This window comes from Hippocampus bargibanti, linkage group LG18 (genome assembly GCF_051943395.1).
Source record: "Hippocampus bargibanti isolate YZ-2025 linkage group LG18, ASM5194339v1, whole genome shotgun sequence".
In the NCBI taxonomy this organism is placed as follows: Eukaryota; Metazoa; Chordata; class Actinopteri; order Syngnathiformes; family Syngnathidae; genus Hippocampus; species Hippocampus bargibanti.
The window spans coordinates 12,870,656-12,895,008 of record NC_142751.1 but is presented as its reverse complement, the minus strand read 5'-3'; the positions used below and the strand labels follow the sequence as shown (position 1 = coordinate 12,895,008).

At 38.8% G+C, this 24,353-nt stretch overlaps 1 protein-coding gene and 2 long non-coding RNA genes across 9 annotated transcripts in view; 2 read left to right on the top strand and 1 right to left on the bottom strand.

Moving 5' to 3' along the window:
* LOC148884704 (uncharacterized) overlaps positions 1 to 5,960 on the bottom strand; it is a 6,878-nt gene extending 918 nt beyond the window's left edge. For both annotated transcript variants that reach the window (XR_016118211.1, XR_016118210.1), the window contains exons 1-3: positions 5,843 to 5,960; positions 2,415 to 2,618; positions 1,549 to 1,674 (exon numbers count right to left, since the gene is read on the bottom strand). This is a non-coding gene — a long non-coding RNA (uncharacterized LOC148884704). The remainder of the gene's footprint in view (positions 1 to 1,548; positions 1,675 to 2,414; positions 2,619 to 5,842) is intronic.
* Positions 158 to 15,831, top strand: LOC148884703 (PH and SEC7 domain-containing protein 4). 6 transcript variants are annotated; one of them, XM_089019887.1, is made up of 20 exons: positions 158 to 501; positions 1,521 to 1,812; positions 1,894 to 1,951; positions 2,102 to 2,192; positions 2,272 to 2,314; positions 3,719 to 4,119; positions 5,692 to 5,776; positions 5,877 to 6,114; positions 7,635 to 8,147; positions 9,146 to 9,226; positions 9,305 to 9,417; positions 9,901 to 9,959; positions 10,589 to 10,678; positions 10,957 to 11,000; positions 11,088 to 11,248; positions 11,949 to 12,019; positions 12,427 to 12,572; positions 12,646 to 12,790; positions 13,955 to 14,101; positions 14,177 to 15,831. In XM_089019887.1, the coding sequence occupies exons 6-20, from the start codon at positions 3,787 to 3,789 to the stop codon at positions 14,468 to 14,470; spliced, it is 2,520 nt and encodes an 839-aa protein (XP_088876013.1). In that variant the 5' UTR covers positions 158 to 501; positions 1,521 to 1,812; positions 1,894 to 1,951; positions 2,102 to 2,192; positions 2,272 to 2,314; positions 3,719 to 3,786; the 3' UTR covers positions 14,471 to 15,831. The 6 variants fall into 6 exon arrangements, with proteins under 6 accessions (XP_088876013.1, XP_088876010.1, XP_088876011.1 ...); XM_089019888.1 differs by lacking the exons at positions 2,102 to 2,192; positions 2,272 to 2,314 and having other exon boundaries at positions 159 to 501; positions 3,719 to 3,883; positions 3,965 to 4,119; XM_089019884.1 differs by lacking the exons at positions 2,102 to 2,192; positions 2,272 to 2,314 and having other exon boundaries at positions 1,669 to 1,812.
* Positions 15,832 to 15,959: 128 nt separating this feature from the next.
* Positions 15,960 to 24,353, top strand: part of LOC148884701 (uncharacterized) — a 32,365-nt gene continuing 23,971 nt past the window's right edge. Inside the window, exons 1-2 of the long non-coding RNA XR_016118212.1 lie at positions 15,960 to 16,106; positions 20,588 to 20,689. This is a non-coding gene — a long non-coding RNA (uncharacterized LOC148884701). The remainder of the gene's footprint in view (positions 16,107 to 20,587; positions 20,690 to 24,353) is intronic.

Genomic DNA, 24,353 nt, shown 5'->3' with positions numbered 1-24,353 from the left:
GTTGAAATGCAAATTTATAAAAATAATCACGTACATTGCTTGTCAATTTCTACAATTGTACAGTAACAGTAATTTTTTTAAATTGACTTAAAGAGAAGACGAGTTGCTATCAAAGAGGGCATATAAGGAAAAATATATAAATTAATTTTAATTAATTTAAATAAAACTCATAGGGAAAATTACGAGTCACTGTCGCGCTAAAGTGACGTCACACAACCAAGGCGGGTTCTCCTCATCAGCTATCGGGCCAGTGCAAAGCAACAGCGCTCCCCCTGGAGGCCTCGACGGGTAACGCCTCGACTGCCGCCACGTCGTAGATGCTAACATTTTTATGGTGACCCACACTATTATTAAGAAACATGCTGAAAATAGATGTTCGTGTAGAACATTTGTACTCCAAGGAACCTCCCATGTACGTCGCCGTTCTCGACTTTACAACGTAGCCCCAGAAGCCGACGGCTAAGATCACCCCAAACGCAATCATGCCCACGTAAAAGCGAGGTAATGCTCATATTTTTAATGTCGATGCTAATCATGCTAATGATGCTGATGCTAAGGAATGCAGTAAGGTCACTTTTGGAATGTGCCTATGTTATTAATATCGCGACTAGGAACGAAGTTGTATGAATTTCATCATATCCCTAAATCTGATATTACTGAGGTCAAAAAATGAAGTTTATTATCGACCTTGAGTATTAACAAACGGTCAATGGTCAAAGGGGTACTTAAATAGTGTTGATGTCATGCTAAAAGCGTTAAATTTGTGCATGTTAAATAAAAAATAAAACCTCATGTCCAGACACAGTTAAACAAGCTAGCGTTGTACTAATTTATATTTTTTTTACGTTATACTGTATACATGTTGCCATTCTGTCTTTTTATGTATTCGTGGGTTTATTTTTAAGTCCAGCTATCTCTACACCCCATTCACTCCCAAGTTGTAAAACGATAACAAATTCATAATTTTACTGGACAAAAAAATCTGTAAGCACAGTCTTTACATATCGCCAAGAAAAAAATGTTGAATTGCGCCAGAATTGACACATTTAATGTAAAAAAAAAAACAGATTATATTCTCCCCAAAATCTGCCTATATTAAAACTAGTCGTATTTTATGTTCTATTATATTCGTGGAAGTATATCAGATTGATGTGATAATATATAGTCTTATCAGAGCTTTTCATTTGGCCCGAAGTGGAATGAATATGTTTATTGCTTGTTTTATTGTTTTAATAGTCCCAAATGTAAATTTGCAGTTAAAAAAAAACAAAATACCCCCGAATATTTAGAGCTTACGCATGTACTTGAAAGACTGTTTCCATTGTCAATTTGAATCTGGAAAGACGCCTTCCGGTTTTGCCACATCGTAAATACGACAAATGTAGTTTGAAAGAATGAAGATGAGCCACTCCCCTCACCTGACGTGTGTGCGTGTGTTCTTATAAATAGTGTCTGTGTGTGTGTGTGTGTGTGTGTGTGTGTGTGTGTGTGTGTGTGTGTGTGTGTGTGCATGCCTCCAGGCCCTGTGGGTGTGGGTGTATACTGAACTTCTCAGGTGTCTTTTTGCCCAAATCGTTTGCCAATCGCAATTGGCCGTTTCTTCCTCTTTGCAACTTTCACCCACTTCCTAGCTCTTCTTTTTCCTCCTCAACGCCTCACATCCGGCAGCCATATCTACAGCGACAGAACAAGCGATCTCATCGGGCTGCGAAAGGAAACCCGAGAAGAAGGCCACGTGCGAGCGACATCGTCCCGCTGACATGCTACTCGGTGGCGAGAGCGACCGTGCAACAAATTTGTGCGTCCCAGCAGGTAATCGCGAAAAAAAAAATAGTGTTCTTGCGCTATGAAGGCATGTAAGAAGCCATGTCTATTTGTCTTCCCTCCCACTAGATGAAAACCTCACAAGCTAGGTGATTATATGATGCTGCTTTTATGGACCCACAGCGTGGTAAGTCACAATTTATATCCTCCTCCCCCCAAAAAATCTCTTAATGAGACATTTCCTGGCTATTGGTACACAAGTAATTATACTTAAGAATACAATAGACACCACTTTCGTTTCATCGTGTCTGTTGTTCCTCTTTTGTCTTCCCAAAAGCTGTCAGTGTGTGAAAATATGTGGACTGTCAAAAGTCATCCCGAGGTTCTATTGTGCTTAGAAACCTCCATAGCTGGACAGACTTGCTCTGGTGAAGTGTTTTTGAATTAAACACCATTAAGTGTGCTTCTTATTTCCACTCAAGGCGTTTCTAATTTTTTGTATCACAGGTGCGGCTAAATTAGGTGACCGGAAAATTAGAAACAGCTCTCGGTATGACACACTTTAGATGTAACTGTAAATACCTCGGTTTACGAACCCCTTGGCTTACGAATTTTTCGGTTTACGAACGTTAAATTTATGAAAATTTTACCTTGGCATACGAATTATTTTTCGGGATACACACGGAGCTGCCCCAATGAATGATGTGTCGTTCGGGAACGAGCCCGTTCTCCTAACAAGGAAATGGCAGCCGACTTTCTTTTGTTCTCTATTCCTCGTCCCCAGTCTTCGGTTAAAGCCGCACGTGATTGGCCAAGAATGCAGCAGTAAGCGGGGGGGTTACAGAACCACAGACCTGCAAATAAAAATAGATAGACGACAGAAAGAGAGTGAGAAAATAGATAGAAAACACAGTGAAATTTGGACTGTTTCAACTTTGATAGTTCAAAGGCAGAGTGTGGACTGCAAGGTTAAAATATCCCATCAATCAGGCTCCACAAATGACCCACACAAGCCATCTGTACACTTGATGCAAAAAATAAGGTATATTTTGTGTAGTTTTAAGGCTTAGAAAATTAGAAAGTAGAAAATTATGTTTTATGGAGACCTGGGAACGGATTATTCTCATTTTAATGGTTTCCTATGGGAAATGAATATTTGGGATACACACTTTTCGCCTTACACACTGTCTGTGAACCAATTAAGTTCTTAAGCCAAGGTATCACTGTACATATATAGTATGAATAAAAAAAATATAAAATATATACAAATATGTATTTATACATATTTTTCCCTCTCTACTTCCAACCTTAAGAGAGACAAGTAGTAGCTATAACTCCATTTAAAGCACACCTACTTCTTCTTTTTTCTCTCCTGACTCAGCCATTGGCGTGGTATGACAAAAGCATTTGGTGTGCACCCTGACAGGAAGTGAGACGTGAGCGCACACAGGAAACGCGGTCAAGGTTTCACCCGGTTGTCGCTTGTGCGACGTTTGGAGGGACGTCATAAGGGGAAGCTGCGGGAGGAATGAAATTTAACGGTGGCAACCAGTTGTTTTATGTATTTATTTATTTTTTGTCTTTGGCGAGCAAGTAATCCATCCATTCCATCAAGCCATCAACGACCATCACAAAGGTAAATAAAACCACTTTATAATACAGTACAGTTTATTTCTTTAATTATAATACCGTCGTACATTTATTATACATAAAATACAGTATATTTTGTGTAGTTTTAAGGCTTAGAAAAGTAGAAAATTATGTTTTATGGGGACCTGGGAACGGATTATTCTCATTTTAATGGTTTCCTATGGGAAATGATTTTTTGGGATACACACTTTTCGCCTTACACACGCTGTCTGGTAACCAATTAGGTTCGTAAGCAAAGGTATCATTGTACATGTTTATTTTATACAGCATCCAACGTTGTGTCACATGTTTTTCTTCATGGCAGGTCTGTGAGCGACGCACTACAACCGAAGACTAAACGATCTTGGCGGGAAGGCGTAAGCGGCGACGCCGATGGAGGAGGACCGTCTCGGCTCTCCGCACTTGGATTTGACTGATTTGGACCCCTGGCGCCCTCACGATCATCAGCACTTGAACGGAGAAGCGAAGGGTGAAATAGAGGAGACAATATGGCTGAAGCGACCCGTCGGCTGCAGCACTGTGGCATCTTGCGCACTTTCCTTCGCCACAGCGCAGTGGGAGATTTCCGACGGCGTTGCGGAGAGTGACTCCGGGGATGGTCTTTCTTCATCGCCGCACGAAGCGTGTCATGGGATCAAAAGGGAGCGTAAAGGGGAACGAGATCGCACTGACTCATCAGTGAACTTGACAGGAAATGATTTCAAGGTAAGTCAACGCTCAATTGCTCTTTTGTTTCAATCGCGTTTGGGACGTGGTTCGACGTTGTGATATTTGGCAGAGTCCCAAATTTTTTTCCGCAAAAACTGCCCACCAAAAAATTATCTTTTTGTTTTCTTTTTCTTTTTTTTTTACAAGCTAATATCTGATCAATCATTGATCCTCTGTTTCGAATATTCTTTGATCAATATAGGTTGTTCAACAGAGAGAAAAATGCCCAAAATGGGCTGATTTTATTTACAGTAAAGTCTCGTTATATCGATATTCAAGGGAGTCCGAAAAAATATCGATATAACCGGGACTATCGATATATCCGACCCTGTTTGTATGTAATTTTCTCCGTGCGTGCATAGAAATAGTATCGATATAACCGGGACTATCGATATATCCGATATCGATATAACAAGACTTTACTGTATTTATTTATTTTGCAAAAATTGGCAAACCAAAAATAATCATTAAATAAAGTTAATTTGTGATCAATTCTTGAAATGTATTTTTATTTTTTTTTTATATTTTTTTGTCTATTTATAATTTTTTTTTGTCTATTTATATTTTTATTTTTATTTTTATTTTTATTTTTATTAATAATATTATGATTATGATTATTATTAATATTATGATTATTATTGATATGATGATGATGATTATTATTATTATTATTCCTTTTGGAATTTTTCTTCGATCCATATACAGTAAAGTCTCGTTATATCGATATTCAAGGGAGTCCGAAAAAATATCGATATAACCGGGACTATCGATATATCAGACCCTGTTTGCATGTAATTTTCTCCATGCGTGCATAGAAATAGTATCGATATAACCGTGACTATCGATATATCCGATATCGATATAACGAGACTTTACTGTATTTGATTTAATTTGTTTGCAAAAATTGGCAACCAAAAGTCATCTTTTTTTTTTCCAAGCTAATATCTGATCAATTGTTGATCCCATTTGGATTTTTCTTTGATCTTTATAGTTTGTTTAAAAGAGAAAGAATTTATTCTGTGTCATTTTGAGGCATCAGGGCTGGGAAATGTCGCACCCAAGGGAGGTAGAAAATGGCGACAAAGCCGTGTAGGGAATTCCTCAGCCCGTTTCCACAGGCTGATAAATTTCCTTCCATGGAGCTTGGTCGCCCTCTTCTGGCGGCTTTTTGGTGCAACATGAGGTTTTCAGACCAAACAAGTACGGCAAAATACATTGACGTGATGGAAGTACCGCTACAATATGTCTTTTTTTCGGTCAGGGGCGTTCCTTCAGTTACGTTACGTACGGACTCGTCACCAACTCAAAAACAAGACTTTCGGAATATTCAGCGCGAGTCTTAAAACGTAAAATATAGCAGCTATATGCGATGAAATCTTTGTAAAATACGCTCAGTAGAAGTCATTTGAAGCCATTTTACAAATTATGGACACAACTTGTCCGGAGACGTCGGTTGTCCTTTAATGGTTTGGGACGAATGTAGCAGGAAAGAGCCCCGTTCGCCGCTTCTCATATTGCATCCGCGGTCACATGTTGTGCATGATCGATGACCCGTGTTGCAATTTTTAGCCATGTGATGCTGCAGCGGGACGGGAGCCGACGACTCAACAAAGGGAACATTCAACGCATCGGCTCTTAAGATCCGGATGTAACGGTACGCATCACGTAAAAGGAACATTTGCTTGCAAAAAAAAAAAAAAAAAAGTAGAATTAGACTCACGATAGAGAGTGATTGGCATTTCTTTTTACCACAGCGATCACCTTGAAGTCTGACTTAGAGGAAGAAGACGGCGTCACGTCCGATGCGGTTCGTACCACTGTGGATCAACGCAGGAAACAACCACGGGAGGAGGAGACCAACGTGTGGATGACGGGACGCGCCCGTTCAACCCGACCGCAAACTTCATTTCAAGGTTCCAAAATGGCGGATGAAAGCCAAGCCGGGAATTCAAGCAACGTGTCTCGTCTCCATGAATGCGTTTCCAACAATGTGTGAGTATATTTGATTGTATTTGTAGTCTGGCCGAGTGAGAAATAATCTGTTTTATTTTTGTTTTCATTTTTAATGTCAAAAAAATACTTGCAAAGTGGATACATATTACATTGTCTGTGCTTTTGTATATTAGTTCTTGTCTGTTTGCAGCCATGTTCTTAAGCAGGGTCTTTAAGTATTGAAGCCACCCAAAAAAATAATCATAAATAACTTTGTTAATTGCTAATAATAATAATATAAATATATATATACATATATATATATTATAATAATAATACTTATTATTATTATTATTATTATTATATTATTATTATAACAATGATAATAATAACAATGCTAACAATGCTTAAAATGATAATATAATATAATGATATATATAATATATAATAATGATAACAATATTAATAATAATAGCAATAATAATGAATGCACAATACAAAGAATGATAATAGTAATAATAATTATAATAATAATTATAAATAGTAATCATAATAAATAATAAATAAATGCACAATACAAATACTAATAATAATAATAATAATAATAATAATAAAATGCACAATACAAATAGAAATAGTAATAATAATGGCATTGATAATGCTAATAATGATAATAAATTAACAATAATAATATATAAGGTAATAATAATAATGATTATAATAATATTATCATTAATAATAATAGTAACAATAATAATAACAATGATAATGATAGTGAATGATGATAACAATAACAATAATAAATGCACAATACTAATAATAACAACAACAATAATAAATGCACAATACAAATACTACTACTACTACTAATAATAATAATAATAAAATGCACAATACAAATAAAAATAGTAATAATAATGGCATTGATAATGCTAATAATGATAATAAATTAACAATAATAATATATAAGGTAATAATAATAATAATGATTATAATAATATTATCATTAATAATAATAGTAACAATAATAATAACAATGATAATGATAGTGAATGATGATAATAATAACAATAATAAATGCACAATACTAATAATAACAACAACAATAATAAATGCACAATACAAATACTACTACTAATAATAATAATAATAATAATAAAATGCACAATACAAATAAAAATAGTAATAATAATGGCATTGATAATGCTAATAATGATAATAAATTAACAATAATAATATATAAGGTAATAATAATAATGATTATAATAATACTATCATTAATAATAATAGTAACTAATAATAACAATGATAATGATAGTGAATGATGATAATAATAACAATAATAAATGCACAATACAAATAATAACAACAACAATAATAAATGCACAATACAAATAATAATAACAACAAAAATAAATACACAATACAAATAATAATAACAACAAAAATAACTATAATAATAATAATGATAATAATACTAATAGTACAGGTGATTTTTTTTTGTTTTAATTTACAAATACCACCACTATTTATATATATTTTTTCATGATCATCAATTACACCTTATCTGTGTTTTTTAGACAGGCTCCTGAACCGCCAAAGCAAACTGACAAGAATGGACCACCGTCCTTAAAGGTACTTGCTGAAGAAACCCCGAGTCAAAAGGTTCCAGCAGCTGATGGTTCAGAGGGAAAACCACAAACTTTCCCGAAATACTCTGACGACTCGGTCCACCTGGGACAGCCTCAAGTTTCTGAAGAACCACTATCTTCAATCCAGTGTTTGGACTCTGCCGTCAAGGAGAGCGAATCTGAGACCAATGCATCACACCAGAATCAAGTCAAACACGCAACCTCTTTGCTACACACGGTTTCCGGTCGAGCCCTAATGTCAAACGAGTGTCAGGAAATTGCAAGCAACCGATCCGGGCCGCTATTTGTGGGAAACGGCGAGCCGAGCGGAACCGCCGAGTCGCTGACACCTTGCATGAACGGAGGCGATATGGACCGGGAAAAGGCCTTTCGTCTCGCCGAGAGGCTTTTTAAGCTGGATGGGATCCAACGTGTCGATGTGGTCAAGCACTTGGACAAAGAGTAAGAACGTACAACGTCACATTCTTACCATGGCCTGTAAATGAGTCATTTATTACAAAGATAGAGCTCCATTTTGTTCATTGGAACAATTTGAATCGATTCACTCGCGTCTAATCAAGCTAAGCTGATTCCCAGATTTGAATATTGATTTTGTTACATCCTTACAAAAAATACTTAGATTTATAGATTGAAATCTTTTGTTTCTGCACTTTCGGCTTACATTAGCTATCTGGCTATCTATTGGCTATCTATTAGCTATCTAGCTGGCTATCTTTTAGCTATGTAACCAGCTGGCTAGCTATCTATTAGATATCTATTAGGTAGCTAGTTGGCCTGCGATCTATTAGCTATCTAGCTAGCTGGCTGTCTATTACCTACCTATCCAGCTAGCTAGCTATCTATTAGCTATCTAAGTATCTGGCTAGCTCGCTGGCTATCTATAAGCTATCTAGTCGCGAGCTAGCTAGCTAGCTTTTATTTATTTGAGTTATTCCGGGTTGAGTGAACGCTGGCACGTGTGGTTGCCGCTGATCACCCACAGAAAAACTTATCCAGTGACTGTAAAGTGACCTTGAGAGTTTTGGAAGGAGAGTTTTGAAAGTTTTATTATTATTATTATTGTTGTTGTTATTGTTTAAAAAAAATACCAGTGTACTGTCCAGTATTAAAAAGTGCAATATCCTATGACTACCAATAGGTGGCAGTAATATCCATGGTATGAGGTTGAATCCACCTTTTAATTATTATTATTATTATTATTATTATTATTATTATTATTATTATTATTATTATTATTATTATTATTAGCTTCTCAACATCACTTGACCAAACTCAGAAAATGGGTGATTGAGATTTTCAGTCAAAAGTTTGTCAAAATGGCCGCCCCTCAGATTAATGAAAAAATATTATATTATAATACGAAATATGCTATATAAATCAATACATATTGTATTGTATTGTTATGAATGAACAATATCATTCCTCTTGTTTCTCCGCAGTAATTCCTTCAGCCGTGCCGTTGGCGAGGAGTACCTCCGGTTCTTTGACTTCACCGGGCAAACTTTGGATCAAGCCCTGAGGTGAGCCATACGATTGCGGAGTAAGTTTCCCCCGAAGTCCCCTGGTGAACATTTGCTTGTTCCTTTTTGCATCTTCAGGTCTTTTCTCAAAGTGGTCATTCTGTTGGGAGAGACTCAGGAGCGCGAGCGGGTGCTCCAGCATTTCGCCAACCGCTTCCAACAATGTAATCCGGACTCCTTTTCTTCACCAGGTGGGCATCGATCTCACTTGGCTTCTCCAACTTTATCTTCTAGACCCAACCCTCACTTGAATTGGATTGGATGATCCTTTATTGGTCTCACAGTGGAGAAATGTACATTTCACAGCAGTAAAGTGATGAAAGAAAGAGGAAAGGAAAAGAAGAAGTAGAAAAACAAAATACAGGAGCTGCTGTAAAGGCAGCCACACTTGAGGCGCCATCTTGACGTCAAAAGAACATCAAAAAAAGACAGTCATTCCATCGAAAGCACTTGGTGCATCATCTTTGTTGTATGCAGCAGTTCTAGATGAAAAAAAGAGAAGATCAAAGCGTCCTTGTCACCAGTGGATCGGGGCCATCATGGTGAAATGTGAACGTCTGATACAAGCTGAATGTGGAAAGCAAACAAAGCTGTAGCATCCGTTGACAAAAATAGATTGTAAATGCGCTTCAATTCCAAGCAGCGACAAATGTCACCCCTTTCGTCATCAACAGGTTCCGTGCTCGCCATCACGTGTGCTCTGATGCTCCTCAACACGGATCTTCATGGGCAGGTATGCCGCACGTTCGAGCTCAACCGGTCCCTCAATCGCGGCGTTGTTCGTGTCAACTTGGGGAAGCCATTAGAACACAGGTGTCAAAGTCATGGCCCGAGGGCCAAATCCGGCCCGCCACAGCATTTTTTTCAGCCCGCGAAAGCAAATTAAACTTGTGAAATTCCATGATGCTTGCTAAAATCCTCACCAAAATTTCATATTTTTGGATGTAAACCACAATAGCAGTCATTATTCTTGACTTCAGATTTGAAAACTAGTTATTCATTAATTAATATATGTAATATGGCTTCCCCGAATTCATAACGGCCCTCGAGAGGAAACCATAACTACAATGTGGCCCGCGGCAAAAAATGACTTTGCATTAGAATGTGTAATCCGCTCCACATATTACATATAGAGTGCACAACAAATTAATGAAAACTATTTTTCAAATTTGAAGTAAAAAAAAAAATACTTATAGTGGGACAGTTTGAAATTTTGGTTCGCTCTTTAGCTAGCATCACGGAATTTCACAATTTTTCAATAATTTGTCTTCGCGGGCCGAATAAAATGATGTGGCGGGCCAGATTTGGCCCCCGGGCCTTGTCTTTGACACCTGTGGTCTACCATAACTCATGTTTTAACAGAACGTCGGGAAAGCCATGTCTTCATCCAGATTCGTGTCCAACTTGGAAGGCATGAACGACGGAGAAAACTTCAGCAAGGATCTGCTCAAAGTGAGAATTCACGCAAAATCTTTTTAAAGCTAAAAACATGCGATGGTTAGCTATCTATTAGCTTTGTGTTAGCTAGTTAGCTTTCTATCTATTTGAGTTACTCCCGGGTTGAGTGAACGCTGACACGTGTGGCTGCCGCTGCTCACCCACAAAAAAAACTTATCCTATGACTGTAAAGTGACCTTGAGAGTTTTGAAAGGCGCTTATAAATTAAATGTATTATTTTTATTATGATAAAAAGTATCCTTCATGTTTTTTTTGTTTTGTTTTCACCTTAGAGTCTTTACAACGCCATCAAGAGCGAGCGACTACAGTGGGCCGTGTAAGTCTTTTTTCACAAAAACCACACCGAAAATACTCCCTCATCAAATGGAATACCGTGTCACATCTTCCACCGACGATTCTTCAGCGATGAGCAAGAACTGACCTCGGTGTGGACTGAGGAGGTGGACGCGCCGCTTCGCTGCAAGAGCAACCCCTTCCAGGACGTCCCTCACGACAAGGGAGCCCCCGTTGTCAAACAAGGCTTCATCCAGAGGAAGCTTCACGCCGATATCGACGGGAAACGCAGTACGTCACACACTGAACTCATTCACTGCCATTAAGGAATTTATTGGGGAATTGAAAAGGAGTGCCATTCCCTAATTTTTTCTTGCGGTGTGCCGATAAAGCGCTGGTTATACCTCTGGTAATATTTTTCCCTTTCACAAGGGGGCAGAATTAGCCTTTTGTCCATATTAGCGCTTTGTGACAGCTTCGGCTGTTGTTAAAGTGCTATATAAATGAATATGTATGTATTATATTTTGTACAGCTGCCCCCATTTCAAGATCAGATAACTCCAGAGCTATATAATTTACGAAATAACTTTTTTTTTTTCTGATGAAAAAAGAGCGTCTATGGAAGGGGTGTCAAACTAATTTTTTTCCCCACAGGTCACATTGTAGTTGCGAATTTGGGGGACCCATTAGAATGTTTCATCTCCTCCACATATTAAATACAAAACGCACGACAAATTAATGAATAACTCGTTTTCAAGTCTGAAGTGGATAATCATGACTGTTTTTGCAGATCACATTGGACAAATTGAAATTTTGGTTCAAACTTTAGCAAGCATCATGACACTTGACATGCTTGATTTGCTTTCGCGGGCCGAATAAAATGATGTGGCGGGCCAGATTTGGCCCACTGGCCTTAACTTTGACACCTGTGAGTTAAGTGGTCTACGGACCCTCTTTGAGTCACACTGAAGCATTGATATTGCGCTTTCAGCTCCTTGGGGGAAAAGGCGGTGGAAAACCTTCTATGGCGTGCTGAAGGGAATGGTCCTTTACTTACAGAAGGTTTGTTGCGTGCGTTCATCTGCTATAGTTGATAGCTTATCGTGTTATTATGATTATTATTATTATTATCATCCTTTGCTAGCTATTTGCTATCTATTAGCTATTTGGCTTGCTAGCTAGCAAGATATCTAGGTCGCTATCTATTAGCTATGTAGCCGGATAGCTAACTAGCTAGGTATCTGTTGGCTATCGATTGGCTAGCTAGCGAGTTTTCTATTGATTAAAGTTACTTCCGGGTTGAGTGAACGCTGACGCGTGTGGTTGCCGCTGCTCACCTACAGAAAAACTTATCCTGTGACTGTAAAGTGACCTTGAGAGTTTTGAAAGGCGCTTAGAAATGAAATGGATTATTATTATTATTATTATCATGTTATTCATGTGTCCATTTTGCATTGGAATGATCTCAGGATCACAGCCGGGGGGACCAGCAGAGCAACGAGGAGGTGGTTAGCGTCCATCATTCACTTGCAGAGCCAGCGGCCGACTACACCAAAAAGCCGCACGTCTTCCGTTTGCAGACTGCCGACTGGAGAGTTTTCTTATTTCAAGCGTCGTAAGTTTGGCCGCAAATTTCAGAGCGACGCATCAATGTTGCGTGACCGGGCGTCACAAATTTTCCTTCACAGCTCCAAAATGGAGATGACCTCATGGATCAGTCGCATTAACTTGGTGTCGGCGCTTCACTCCGCCCCTCCGTTCCCGGCCGCCGTCGGCTCACAGCGAAGATTCTGTCGACCCATTTTGCCCGCCTCGCAGTCCGCGCACACTCTGGTTCGTTTGTGTTCATTTAATTTTGATTTTAAATCATGTTTTATTCATTTTTTTAATTGCCTGTGTTTTAGCTTTAGCCGAACCAATAATAATACATTTCATTTCTAAGCGCCTTTCAAAATTCTCAAGGTCACTTTACAGTCACAGGATGAGTTTTTCCGTGGGTGAGCAGTGGCAGCCACACGCGCCAGCGTTGACTCAAGCAACTCTTAATAGATAGATAGATAGCTAATATATAGCTAATAGCTAGCCAGATAGCTAGCTACACAGCTAATATATAGCCAGCTAAACAGATAATGGATGGATGGATTTGCCTTTATTAGTCTCACAGTGGAGAAATTTACATTTCACATACTAGAATATATTATATATATATAATATATAATTATGTATCTAATAGATAATTGATAATAGTTAGCAAATAGGTAGCTATCTAGATAGCAAATAGGTAGCTAGCTAGAGCGCAAATAGGTAGCTAGCTAGATAGCAAATAGCTAGCCAGCTAATATATAGCCAGCTAAACAGATAATGGATGGATGGATTTGCCTTTATTAGTCTCACAGTGGAGAAATTTACATTTCACATACTAGAATATATTATATATATATATAATATATAATTATATATAATTATGTATCTAATAGATACAGTAAAGTCTCGTTATATCGATATTCAAGGGAGTCCGAAAAAATATCGATATAACCGGGACTATCGATAATTCCGACCCTGTTTGCATGTAATTTTCTCCGTGCGTGCATAGAAATAGTATCATATATGTGTATATATAATATATACTATCGATATATCCGATATCGATATAACGAGACTTTACTGTAATTGATAATAGATAGCAAATAGGTAGCTAGCTAGATAGCAAATAGGTAGCTAGCTAGATCGCAAATAGGTAGCTAGCTAGATAGCAAATAGCTAGCTAGGTCGCCAGATAGCTACCTAGATGGACAGCCAGATAATAATAATCCATTTCATTTCCAAGCGCCTATTTTCTCAAATACGGGAATGGCACTCCGCGTCACGCTTTTCAATTTCCGAATAAATTCGGGAATGGCAGCGAATGAGTTAATGGAAGTCACAATATTGCCCTTAATTAATTTATGTCTCCTTCAGTGTTTGATAAAAAAGCATTTTTCCTCCTTCCCGTTGCAGGAACGTCAGCTACAATCTCACGCCGGAATGCTGGAGTCCTTCAAAACGGATCTTTCGTACCTCCAGCGGAACCCACCGGAGGGCAAAAAGGCTCGCGGCAAGGAAATGGAGGAGCATCGCACCAGGGCCGAGTACCTTCAACACGAGGTAGCGCCGCCGCACGGTAGCATTACACAAGCGCACGGCGCTTCCGAACCGTCAATTTTCATCTATCGCCCGCAGATATGTCGCTACGAGAGCTACACGCAAGTTCTAGAGGCCTGGAAGAGCGTGGAAAAAACGGGCGACGGCGCTCTCATCGCTGCCGTTCTCAGTTTATTCGACAAAGCCGTGTGCGCATCTCCGGTCGCCGAGGAGAGAGAAGACGACGTGGACGTAGGCCGCCTGACAAAGTCCCACTCTAGCCCTTCACTCGACCTTGAAATGGGGGAGCAGAGTGCCGTCAAAATCAAACGCAACGTCTCCGAAAGATGGACTTACCGGAGAGTCGCGCCACGGTTGAATAAGGACGCATGACGGCAAAATGGAACGTTTATTCATGGTACAAATCCAAACTTTGCCACTCGTGTACAGTGATACCTCGGCGTACGAATCCCTTGGCTTACGAACTTTTCGGTTTGCGAACGTTAAATTTATAACAATTTTACCTTGGCATACAAACTATTTTGCGGGATACACACGGAGCTGCCACAATGAGTGATGTGTCGTTCGCGAACGAACACGTTCTCCTAACAACAAAATGGCAGCCGGCTTGTTTCTGTCCTCTATTCCCCGCCCCCAGTCTTTGGTTAAAGCCACGTGATTGGTCAAGTGAGGTGAGGTGGTTTAAACATTAAAGAGACAGGCAGACGTCAGACAGGGAGAGAGTGACAAAATGGATAGAAAATAGTGAAATTTGGACTCGTTTCAACTTTGATAGTGGACTGCAAGGTTAAAATTCCCATCAATCAGGCTCCACAAATAACCCGCACTAGCCATCAGTTCAATTTGAAATGAAAAGACAAGCAAGGGAACCAGCTATTAATGATGTTTCTTCCAAGATATACAACCCAGAGCTCCTTCAGACACTTTATGCAAAAAGCTACCCATTTCATCAAGCCATCAACGACCATCACAAAGGTAAATAAAACGACTTTATTACACAGTGCAGTTTATTTTTTTTTCTTTAATTATAATACCATAGCACATTTATTATACATAAAATAAGGTATATTTTGTGTAGTTTTAAGACTTAGAAAGTAGAAATTTATGTTTTATGGGGACCTGGGAACGGATTATTCTCATTTTAATGGTTTCCTATGGGGAATGATTTTTTGGGATACACACTTTTCGCCTTACCCACTCTGTCTGGGAACCAATTAAGTTCGTAAGCCAAGGTATCAGTGTACTTTTGTTTTCTTCACCTCGTGCACTTTGACCAAAAAAAAAAATACCTCAGGGATTCCCAAACGCAAACCTGATTCATATCTTTAGTGACCAAAAAAATGTGTGGACTTGATTGATTTTTGGATGCTTTGGAGAAATAGTTGAAATGGCACACTACCTGGTTTTGACCACTGGGTGGTGGTGTGGTTCAAGGGGACGTTCGAAGTTTGATTGCACTTTTTATTTTCTGGGTTGTCTTATTTTTACTATGCTTTTGTTTCATATGAAGGGTCCATTTTCAAATGTTTTCCATTTTTTTCCCAGTGCTGGATATTTTTTTAAGTACATTCTGATATTCATTTTGGTACCAAACAAATATTTTTTGTTATATGTTATCAAAATACTCATCGTTAAAATGTGTCGGGAATACAACGAAGGACTGATTTTTTTTTTAAATCAATAATTTTTACACCTGAATTAAATTGTTTGTGTAATATCTTCAAAATACGCTACCTTTTATTCAGTCTGTATTCTCTTGCAGCGAAACAAGGCTAAGAAAATTACAACCTGACATTTGTTATGTGCAGGTGAATTTTGCAACGTTTTTTCAGGTAAGTGTATTTCCGATCAATATGACCGATAAAATCAGCAATGTAACACGTGTTTTTCTCTTTTCTCAGGACAACACGCAGCGAACTCCGCCGCGACACCCTGCATCCCCTCATGTCGTCGGCCCACTCCCACGTCAGCCATTCTCAAACGTGGAATGCAGTCGGATTACAATAAGGTTTGTAGACTTGCATGCGGCTCATTGAAACTTGAATCTAATGCAGTACTTCTTAGGGATTAAAAATTCTCATTATACATTTTAGAAGTAACCATTATAATCTTATTTCATTGCCATCCACGAATGTATTCGGGAATTGAAAATATGACGTAAAGCGCCATTCCCGAATTTCTTTGTTTTTTTTTCTTCATGTTTGGGTGCCGATAAAGCACTGGCCATGGCCTCAGGCAATATTTTTTTCCCACAAGGTGGCCATTTTTTCCATGTTAGCGCTTTGTTCAACTGTTGTTAAAGCGCTACATAAACCAAGATGTATGTACAGGTAACATCCGACTTACGACCGAGTTCCGTTGGTCGTAAGTCGAAATCCATTCAAAACTCGGAGGCTAAATGCCTCGCTAACTCCCCCTCTCTAGTGCCATCACGCGGTCAATTGCTGTGCGAGCGTGAGTTGCTGGCTGGCTGGCCAAAATTATTGTTTGTGATGCCAGGCGTAGGATTAAAATGTTTAAAATAGGTTCCGTAGGTCATGGTCGTAAGTACGGGTGGTTGTAAGTCGAGCCGGTCGTAAGTCGCATGTTACCTGTATTGAATTGTATTTTGGACAGCTGCCCTCATTTTAAGCTCATATCAGTCCAGCCCCATGTAATTTAGGAATTAACTTTTTTTTCTGATGAAAGAAGATAGTTTAAGGCAGGGGTGTCAAAGTCATTTTTTGCCGCGGGCCACATTGTAGTTATGGTTTCCTCTCGACGGCCATTATGAATTTGGGGAAGCCATTAGAATGTTTAAATCCCTTCAAATATTACATATAGAGCACACAGCAAATTAATGAATAACTCGTTTTCAAATCTGAAGTCAAGAATAATGACTTTTATTGTGGTTGACATCCAAAAATATGACATTTTGGCTCAGATTTTAGCAATCATCATGGAATTTAACAAGTTTGATTTGCTTTCGCGGGCCGAAAAAAATGATGTGGCGGGCCGGATTTGGCCCGCGGGCCTTGACTTTGACACCTGTGGTTTAAGGTTTCTAACGTTGTATTGAATGTTTATGTAGTCCTAAAATTTAATATTCTGTGGGTCCTCGAATGCATTATTATTTATTATTTATTATTTATTATTTATTATTTATCCTTTCGGATTTTCCCTTCAAGGAAATAATAATAATATAAATAATAAATTTAATTTCAGGGGGTCGCCACAGCAAATCAGTGTCCTCCATCTTTACAAGTTTGTTTTGGCCAAGCTTTTACGTCGGATGCCCAACCTGACACAACCCTCTGTATTTATCCGGGCTTGGGACCGGCACAAGAAGACTTATGTCCCTTTGTGGCTACAGAATTATTATTATTTTTAAAAAAAAGTCTTGCATTTCCTTTTTTTATGACTAAAAATGCTCCAATTTTCCCCAACAAGTACAGTAAAAGTTCAAGTAGGAACGACGAGTGCGTTGTTCATCCCTAAATGTGGTAATGATTTATTTTGGGATGGTAAAGCCGTTCTTCGTCACGGTATAATCTTTGCTCTGTGCATACACAGGCTCATTTTGTCCCCTTTAAAGCCGACATGTCGGGTTGCAGCTGACCTCAAGCGCTTAACAATAAGAACAGGATGTCTAGAATAAAGACCCCCTTTTAGCACTCCCCCCTTTTTCCCAAACTTCTAACACGCACACATTCCTCCCACTGGAATGTAATGCAACAATAGGAAACGCAATGAAGAGCAAAGACAATCCCTATTCTTGTCCGAATGGGATCAAGGCGCTGGAGTCTGTATAAGCTTTTTAGCGAGATGTTTTTTTTTTTTTTGGGGGGTAGTGGCCATGACTGGACGGGTTGCGGTGGCTTCGTTATCCTCATAGTGCGTCATTGTAGCCATCTCCATTCATTGACTGTCATAACAACAGCTCATTAAGATAAAGTCAGATTGTGCAGATGAAGATTGACTGATGGGGCTACCTGAGTGACGCAGGCCTCGGGCCGTACTCGATGGTGTTTGGTTCTTGGGGGCGGAGGGGGGGAGATGTTGAAAGGTGACGCCAGCCCCACACGACAAAATATTCCATGAAGAAGAAGGTGGCCATTAGTGTCTTATTTGGATCATTCAACCTGAAATGTTTGCTAACGTGCGCTACTCTCCAGTGCACCCGTCGCGCTGCGCTTTCGTAAGACCACCGCCAAGTCACGAGTGGCTGGAACAGCAGGGGCGGTTTTAGCTTCTGGGTTCACGAAGCATCTTTCCCAAGGAATTGTCCCCCTTTTTTTTCTGTTGTTGTTGTTGTTGTACCATGTGAGCCTCTCCCATCTGAGCTTTGTGAGCCTCTTGTCAGGCCTGGTTGGGTAATTAAAAAGCCAAGCGCTCAAGTTGGGATCATTAGGAGCTTTTTTTTTTTTTTTTTTTGCAACACAAAGAAAACTAGAATAACACTTAGTCCAGCGTAGACCTCCGCTAAGGTTGAGCTGTCAGCAAAAGTGAAGAAGAAGTCGCTTGTTTTGTTTTGTCTGTCTGCACATTAGTAGGCCACTTCCTGGTTTACGTTGCATGACATCAAATAACTAGCATCAATTATTGAACATCTTGGAGTGGAATTGGTTCCATTAAGTATCAAAATAGCAAACGGTGAGTTTCTCGAACAATGTTGGACAGTATTTGTGTTTTTGTTCATTCTTGTTTTGATCCTTCCCTATTTTATGACAAGAACTGTACTGCTTTGATTTAAGGATTGTGTGCGTGTGTGTATATCTATATAGCTATCTATATATGTAGCTATCTAGCTAGAAACAAAATAGCCAGCTAGCTAGCTAGCAAGAAACAAAATAGCCAGCTAGCTAGAAACAAAATAGCTAACTAGCTAGCTTTTTTGTTTTCTATCAAGTTAGCTAGCTATCTGTCTATCTATCTATCTATTATTATTATTATTATTATTATTATTGATTGCGCGTGTGTGTATCTATATAGCTATACTATCTCTATATCTCTATATATCTAGCTAGAAACAAAATAGCCAGCTAGCTAGAAACAAAATAGCCAACTAGCTAGCTAGCTTTTTTGTTTTCTATCCAGTTAGCTAGCTATCTGTCTATCTATCTATTATTATTATTATTATTATTATTATTATTATTGATTGCGCGTGTGTGTATCTATATAGCTATACTATCTCTATATCTCTATATATCTAGCTAGAAACAAAATAGCCAGCTAGCTAGCTAGCTAGAAACAAAATAGCCAGCTAGCTAGAAACAAAATAGCCAACTAGCTAGCTAGCTTTTTTGTTTTCTATCCAGTTAGCTAGCTATCTGTCTATCTATTATTATTATTATTATTATTATTATTATTATTATTATTATTGATTGCGTGTGTGTGTATCTATATAGCTATACTATCTCTATATCTCTATATATCTAGCTAGAAACAAAATAGCCAGCTAGCTAGAAACAAAATAGCCAGCTAGCTAGCTAGTTCTTTTGTTTTCTATCCAGTTAGCTAGCTATCTGTCTATCTATTATTATTATTATTATTATTATTGATTGCGTGTGTGTGTGTTTATCTATATAGCTATACTATCTCTATATATCTAGCTAGAAACAAAATAGCCAGCTAGCTAGCTAGCTAAAAACAAAATAGCCAGCTCGCTAGAAACAAAATAGCCAGCTAGCTATTTAGTTTTCTATCCAGTTAGCTAGTTATCTCGCTGTCTATATCAAATTCCAATATATCAATATTGGAATTGGATAGATAGCCAGCTAGCTAGCTATTTTGTTTTCTATCTAGCTAGCTAGCGAGGTAGATGCCTATCTATATCCAATTCCAATATATCTAACTATATTGGAATTGGATAGATAGATAGATAGATAGCAAAAAGACAAATTGAATGCAATAATTTGTTTGTTTAATCGCCGATTTATTAGCCTCAATATAAATACAGTAAAGTCTCGTTATATCGATATTCAAGGGAGTCCGAAAAAATATCGATATAACCGGGACTATCGATATATCCGACCCTGTTTGCATGTAATTTTCTCCGTGCGTGCATAGAAATAGTATCGATATAACCGGGACTATCGATATATCCGATATCGATATAACGAGACTTTACTGTATATAGGAACATGTGACATGAAGTCCTCCTCACCACTAGTTGGCAGTACACCCCAACTGTTTGACATGTGAACCATCGTGTGCTCACAATTTTCTGCACACATTAGCATTAAGATATATTATTTTCTGGTTCATTGAGTATATATTTTGTATTTTCTTTTGTGTGTTTTTAATTTTGTTTGGGTGTATCAAGTCCACACAACGCCCTTTCCCACTCTCATAGTGAACACTGTCTGAAACGCTTCACCAATATATATATTTTTCATCCAGGCTCAACGACGCACCGGATGCTCGTTGCCCATCTGCTGCTGACGCTTTGCACGCTCCACTTGTGACATCATGTCTCCCTCTAAACCACTTGAAAAACTCTTTTCTCAGGCGGCTCCTCTCCACCGACGCCTCCTCGCTCTTGACCGCCTTGGCGTCAGACCAATCTCATCCATGAAAGCTCTCTGAGGCCCTCTCAAGACACTCCAACAGGTAAGAGTCTACCGAAACTCTTCACGGGAATGACGTGTGATGTCAAAATGACAATTGTTTTGAATGTCTTTGAAAGCACGCTTAAAAAATATGACTATTCACCAACAAGTAGAAAATAAATAGGAAACAAGTAAATAACATGTAAACGTTAAAAGTCAAAACAAATACCGGGTTTTCCTGCTGTGTGTTGACCAATGTTATTTATTGCTTACATAAGTACAAACCAGAAGACAATTGCGCTTCAACTTTATTCATATAACTTATCTTTCATAGATTCCGAAAGATATATTGTATTACCTGCCTGTATCTGTTTTCCATAGCCTTACTGTGTGAATATTCGTCCATTTGAACCAAGATGTCAAAGGGATTTTATATTGACTGCTAGCATTAGCACTATCGATGTTTATAAAGCAAATATGTCATGTATTTAACTCAATTCACTTCCATTCACAAAATTATTCGGGAATTGAAAATATGAAGTAAAGCACCATTCCCGAATTTGTTCGTTTTTTTTTTTTTTTCATGCTTGGGTGCCGATAACGCACTGGCTGTGGCGTCTGACAATGTTTTCCCTTCCACGAGGGAGCAGTATTTCCCTTTGTTTCCATGTTAGCGATTTGTTCCAGCTTCAGCTGTTGTGAAAGCGCTATATAAATTAATACGTATGTATTGTATTGTATTGTATTTTGTACAGCCGCCCCCATTTCAAACTTATATAACTCAAGACCCATATAATTTAGGAATGATGATGATGATATTAATAATAATAATAATAATACATGTCATATCTAAGCGGCTTTCAAAACTCTCAAGGTCACTTTTCAGTCACAGGATGAAGTTTTTTCTGTGGGTGAGCAGCGGCAGCCACACACACCGGCATTTGCTCAACCCGGAATAACTCAAATAGATAGAAAGTTAGCCAGCTAGCTAATAGATAACTAATAGCTAGCTAGTTAGCTAGATAGATAGCTAGTCAGCTAGCTAGTTAGATAGTGAATAGCTAACAAATAGCTAGCTAGTTCGGTAGCCAGCTAGCTAGTTAGATAGCAAAAAGATAGCTAGCTCGGTAACCAGCCAATAGATAGCTAACAACCAAGAATTAACTTTTTTTTTGGTGAAGGAAAAGAGTCTTAGGTTTCTTCCGCTGTTTTGAATGTTTATGTAGTCCTAAAACTCAATATTCTGTGGAATTTGAATGAGAATGACAAAAACCCTGGCACTGGAGTGGACACATTTTTGCACATCTGGCAGTGAATGAGTTAAAAAAAAACACACACGCAAACCTTGGGCGCAAACTATGCTCGGTCCGCAACACGTGGCATAAAAAGAATGTTTATGAACTCATGGGCTCCGTTTTGATCTCTTGATGTGAGGCCTTGCAGCGCTGGAACCCAGCAGCCGTTGCACCTGCTTCTTCCTCGCTAATCGTTAACCCGAGCAGCACCGTGTACTGGCGTTGAATGAGTTGTTTTGTGACTCACCGCCCTCCATAGTATTAGCCGCCTTTGCCACCCCTCCCCATCCAACCGGGGTCACCCCATTTGCTCCCTGAGGGCGGTACCTGATCCCTGGGCTGATTTTTATCCATCCTGCCTCTGCGATGGCGTTCAATGTGTGTGCTTTGAAAGGTGCGTTTTTCTTGATGTCTCCCAGTCAAACAGTAGCTTCCTGCCTGCAGGGCTCGTGAGCCGTTTAATTGGCGAGCTGCAACACTAGGCACCTGTGTTTCGAGAACGACCCTTAGGTCCTCCTGAAACTCCTTTTCTGCTTCTTGACTGGCACGTTTGTTCCAAAGGTGGAGGAGATGAGATGAGAGAGACTCTTGAAATTAGAGGACAAGGGTGTCGGTTCAGGTGTTTTTCCTCTTGGGCTGGATTTTAATGTCATGCTTGTTGTTCGGTTTTGTTTAAGGGACATATTCAATTTTCAAAATAAAGATAGACTTTTAAGAAATATAGTTACAGTGATACCTTGGCTTATGAACTTAATTGGTTCCCAGGCAGAATGTGTAAGGCGAAAAGTGTGTATCCCAAAAAATTATTCCCATAGGAAACCATTCAAATGAGAATAATCCGTTCCTGGGTCCCAATAAAACATAATTTTCTGATTTTCTAAGCCTTAAAACTACACAAAATATACCTTATTTTATGTATAATAAATGTGCTATGGTATTATAATTAAAGAAATAAACTGCACTGTGTAATAAAGTCGTTTTATTTACCTTTGTGATGGTCGTTGATGGCTTGATGGAATGGGTAGCTTTTTGCATAAAGTGTCTGAAGGAGCTCTGGGTTGTATATCTTGGAAGAAACATCATTAGTAATGTATAATAAATGTGATATGGTATTATAATTAAATAAATAAACTGTACTGTATAATACCTTGTATAATAAAGTCGTTTTATCTCCCTTTGTGATGGTCGTTGATGGCTTGATGGAATGGAGTGGCCGCTTTCATCAGCATTAAACACTTGATGAGGAACGTAGCCTTCTTCTTTCACCATCTTGAGGAATGATCCCTTGGAGGTGCTTTCTCTGTGATAATTTTATCTAGTTCCTCATCAAATGTGTTCTGTTCAGCTGGCTTGATAGCTTTTTGCATCAATATATATATATACATATATGTATATATATCCTCGATATGCACTTTTAAGGACCACTTATATCTCTCTGCTTTGCAGTAGACCCTCTTTGCTTCTTAAATATTGCTTGTAGAAATTATTTTCTCCACAAAAAAATATATTAGTCAAAATTGGGCCTGCATCATACTCATTTGCAGTACCGAATTCCTTGGTCTCTGTCTCTGAGATAAGTGACAAACTTTCCAGATGATGACTGTCGCGGGATAACCACCCCCCCCCCTCCCCCGCCAATCTTCCCGCAGATTGCCACATATTCTTCTGGCTGCTTTTTTGCCTTGTGCGGGGGTCGTCATGTCTTTTCAGCTCTTAGCCCGTAATGGTGATGGACACATGGCTTCTGTTTTGCACACACGAAGAGACACAATGCAAGCATGGCTCCGTGGTAGCATGCCCCCCCCCCCCCCCCCGCGCACCCCCCCTAGAACTGTCTTGCCAGCTTTGTCTGCCCTCAGCTGTTCCGGCCTGCTGCCTATATTGTACCGGCGGGCTCATTACCGCGAGCACTGTGGCCCAAAAAGCCGCCTCGCTAATAGGCCCACAGTGGGAGGACGACTTCCGCTTGTGTGGCTTCTGTGTTTTGCAACTGTAACTTTTTGTCTTTTTATTCTTTTGGAAGTACAGTGATACCTTGGCTTACGAACTTACTTGGTTCCCAGACAAAGTGTGTATCTCAAAAATTAATTTCCCATAGGAAACCATTAAAATGAGAATAATCCGTTACCAGGTCCCCCTTCAACATAATTTTGTGCTTTCTAATTTTCTAAGCCTTAAAACTACACAAAAATACCTTATTTTTTGTATAATAAATGTGATATGGTATTATAATTAACTGTAGTTTATAATAAAGTATTTTATTGACTTTTGTGATGGTCGTTGATGGCTTGATGGAATGGAGTGGCCGGTTTCATCAGCATTAAACACTTGATGAGGAACGTAGTCTTCTTCTTTCACCATCTTGAGGAATGATCCCTTGTCGGTGCTTTGTCTGCGATCATTTTATCTAGTTCCTCATCAATTGTGTTC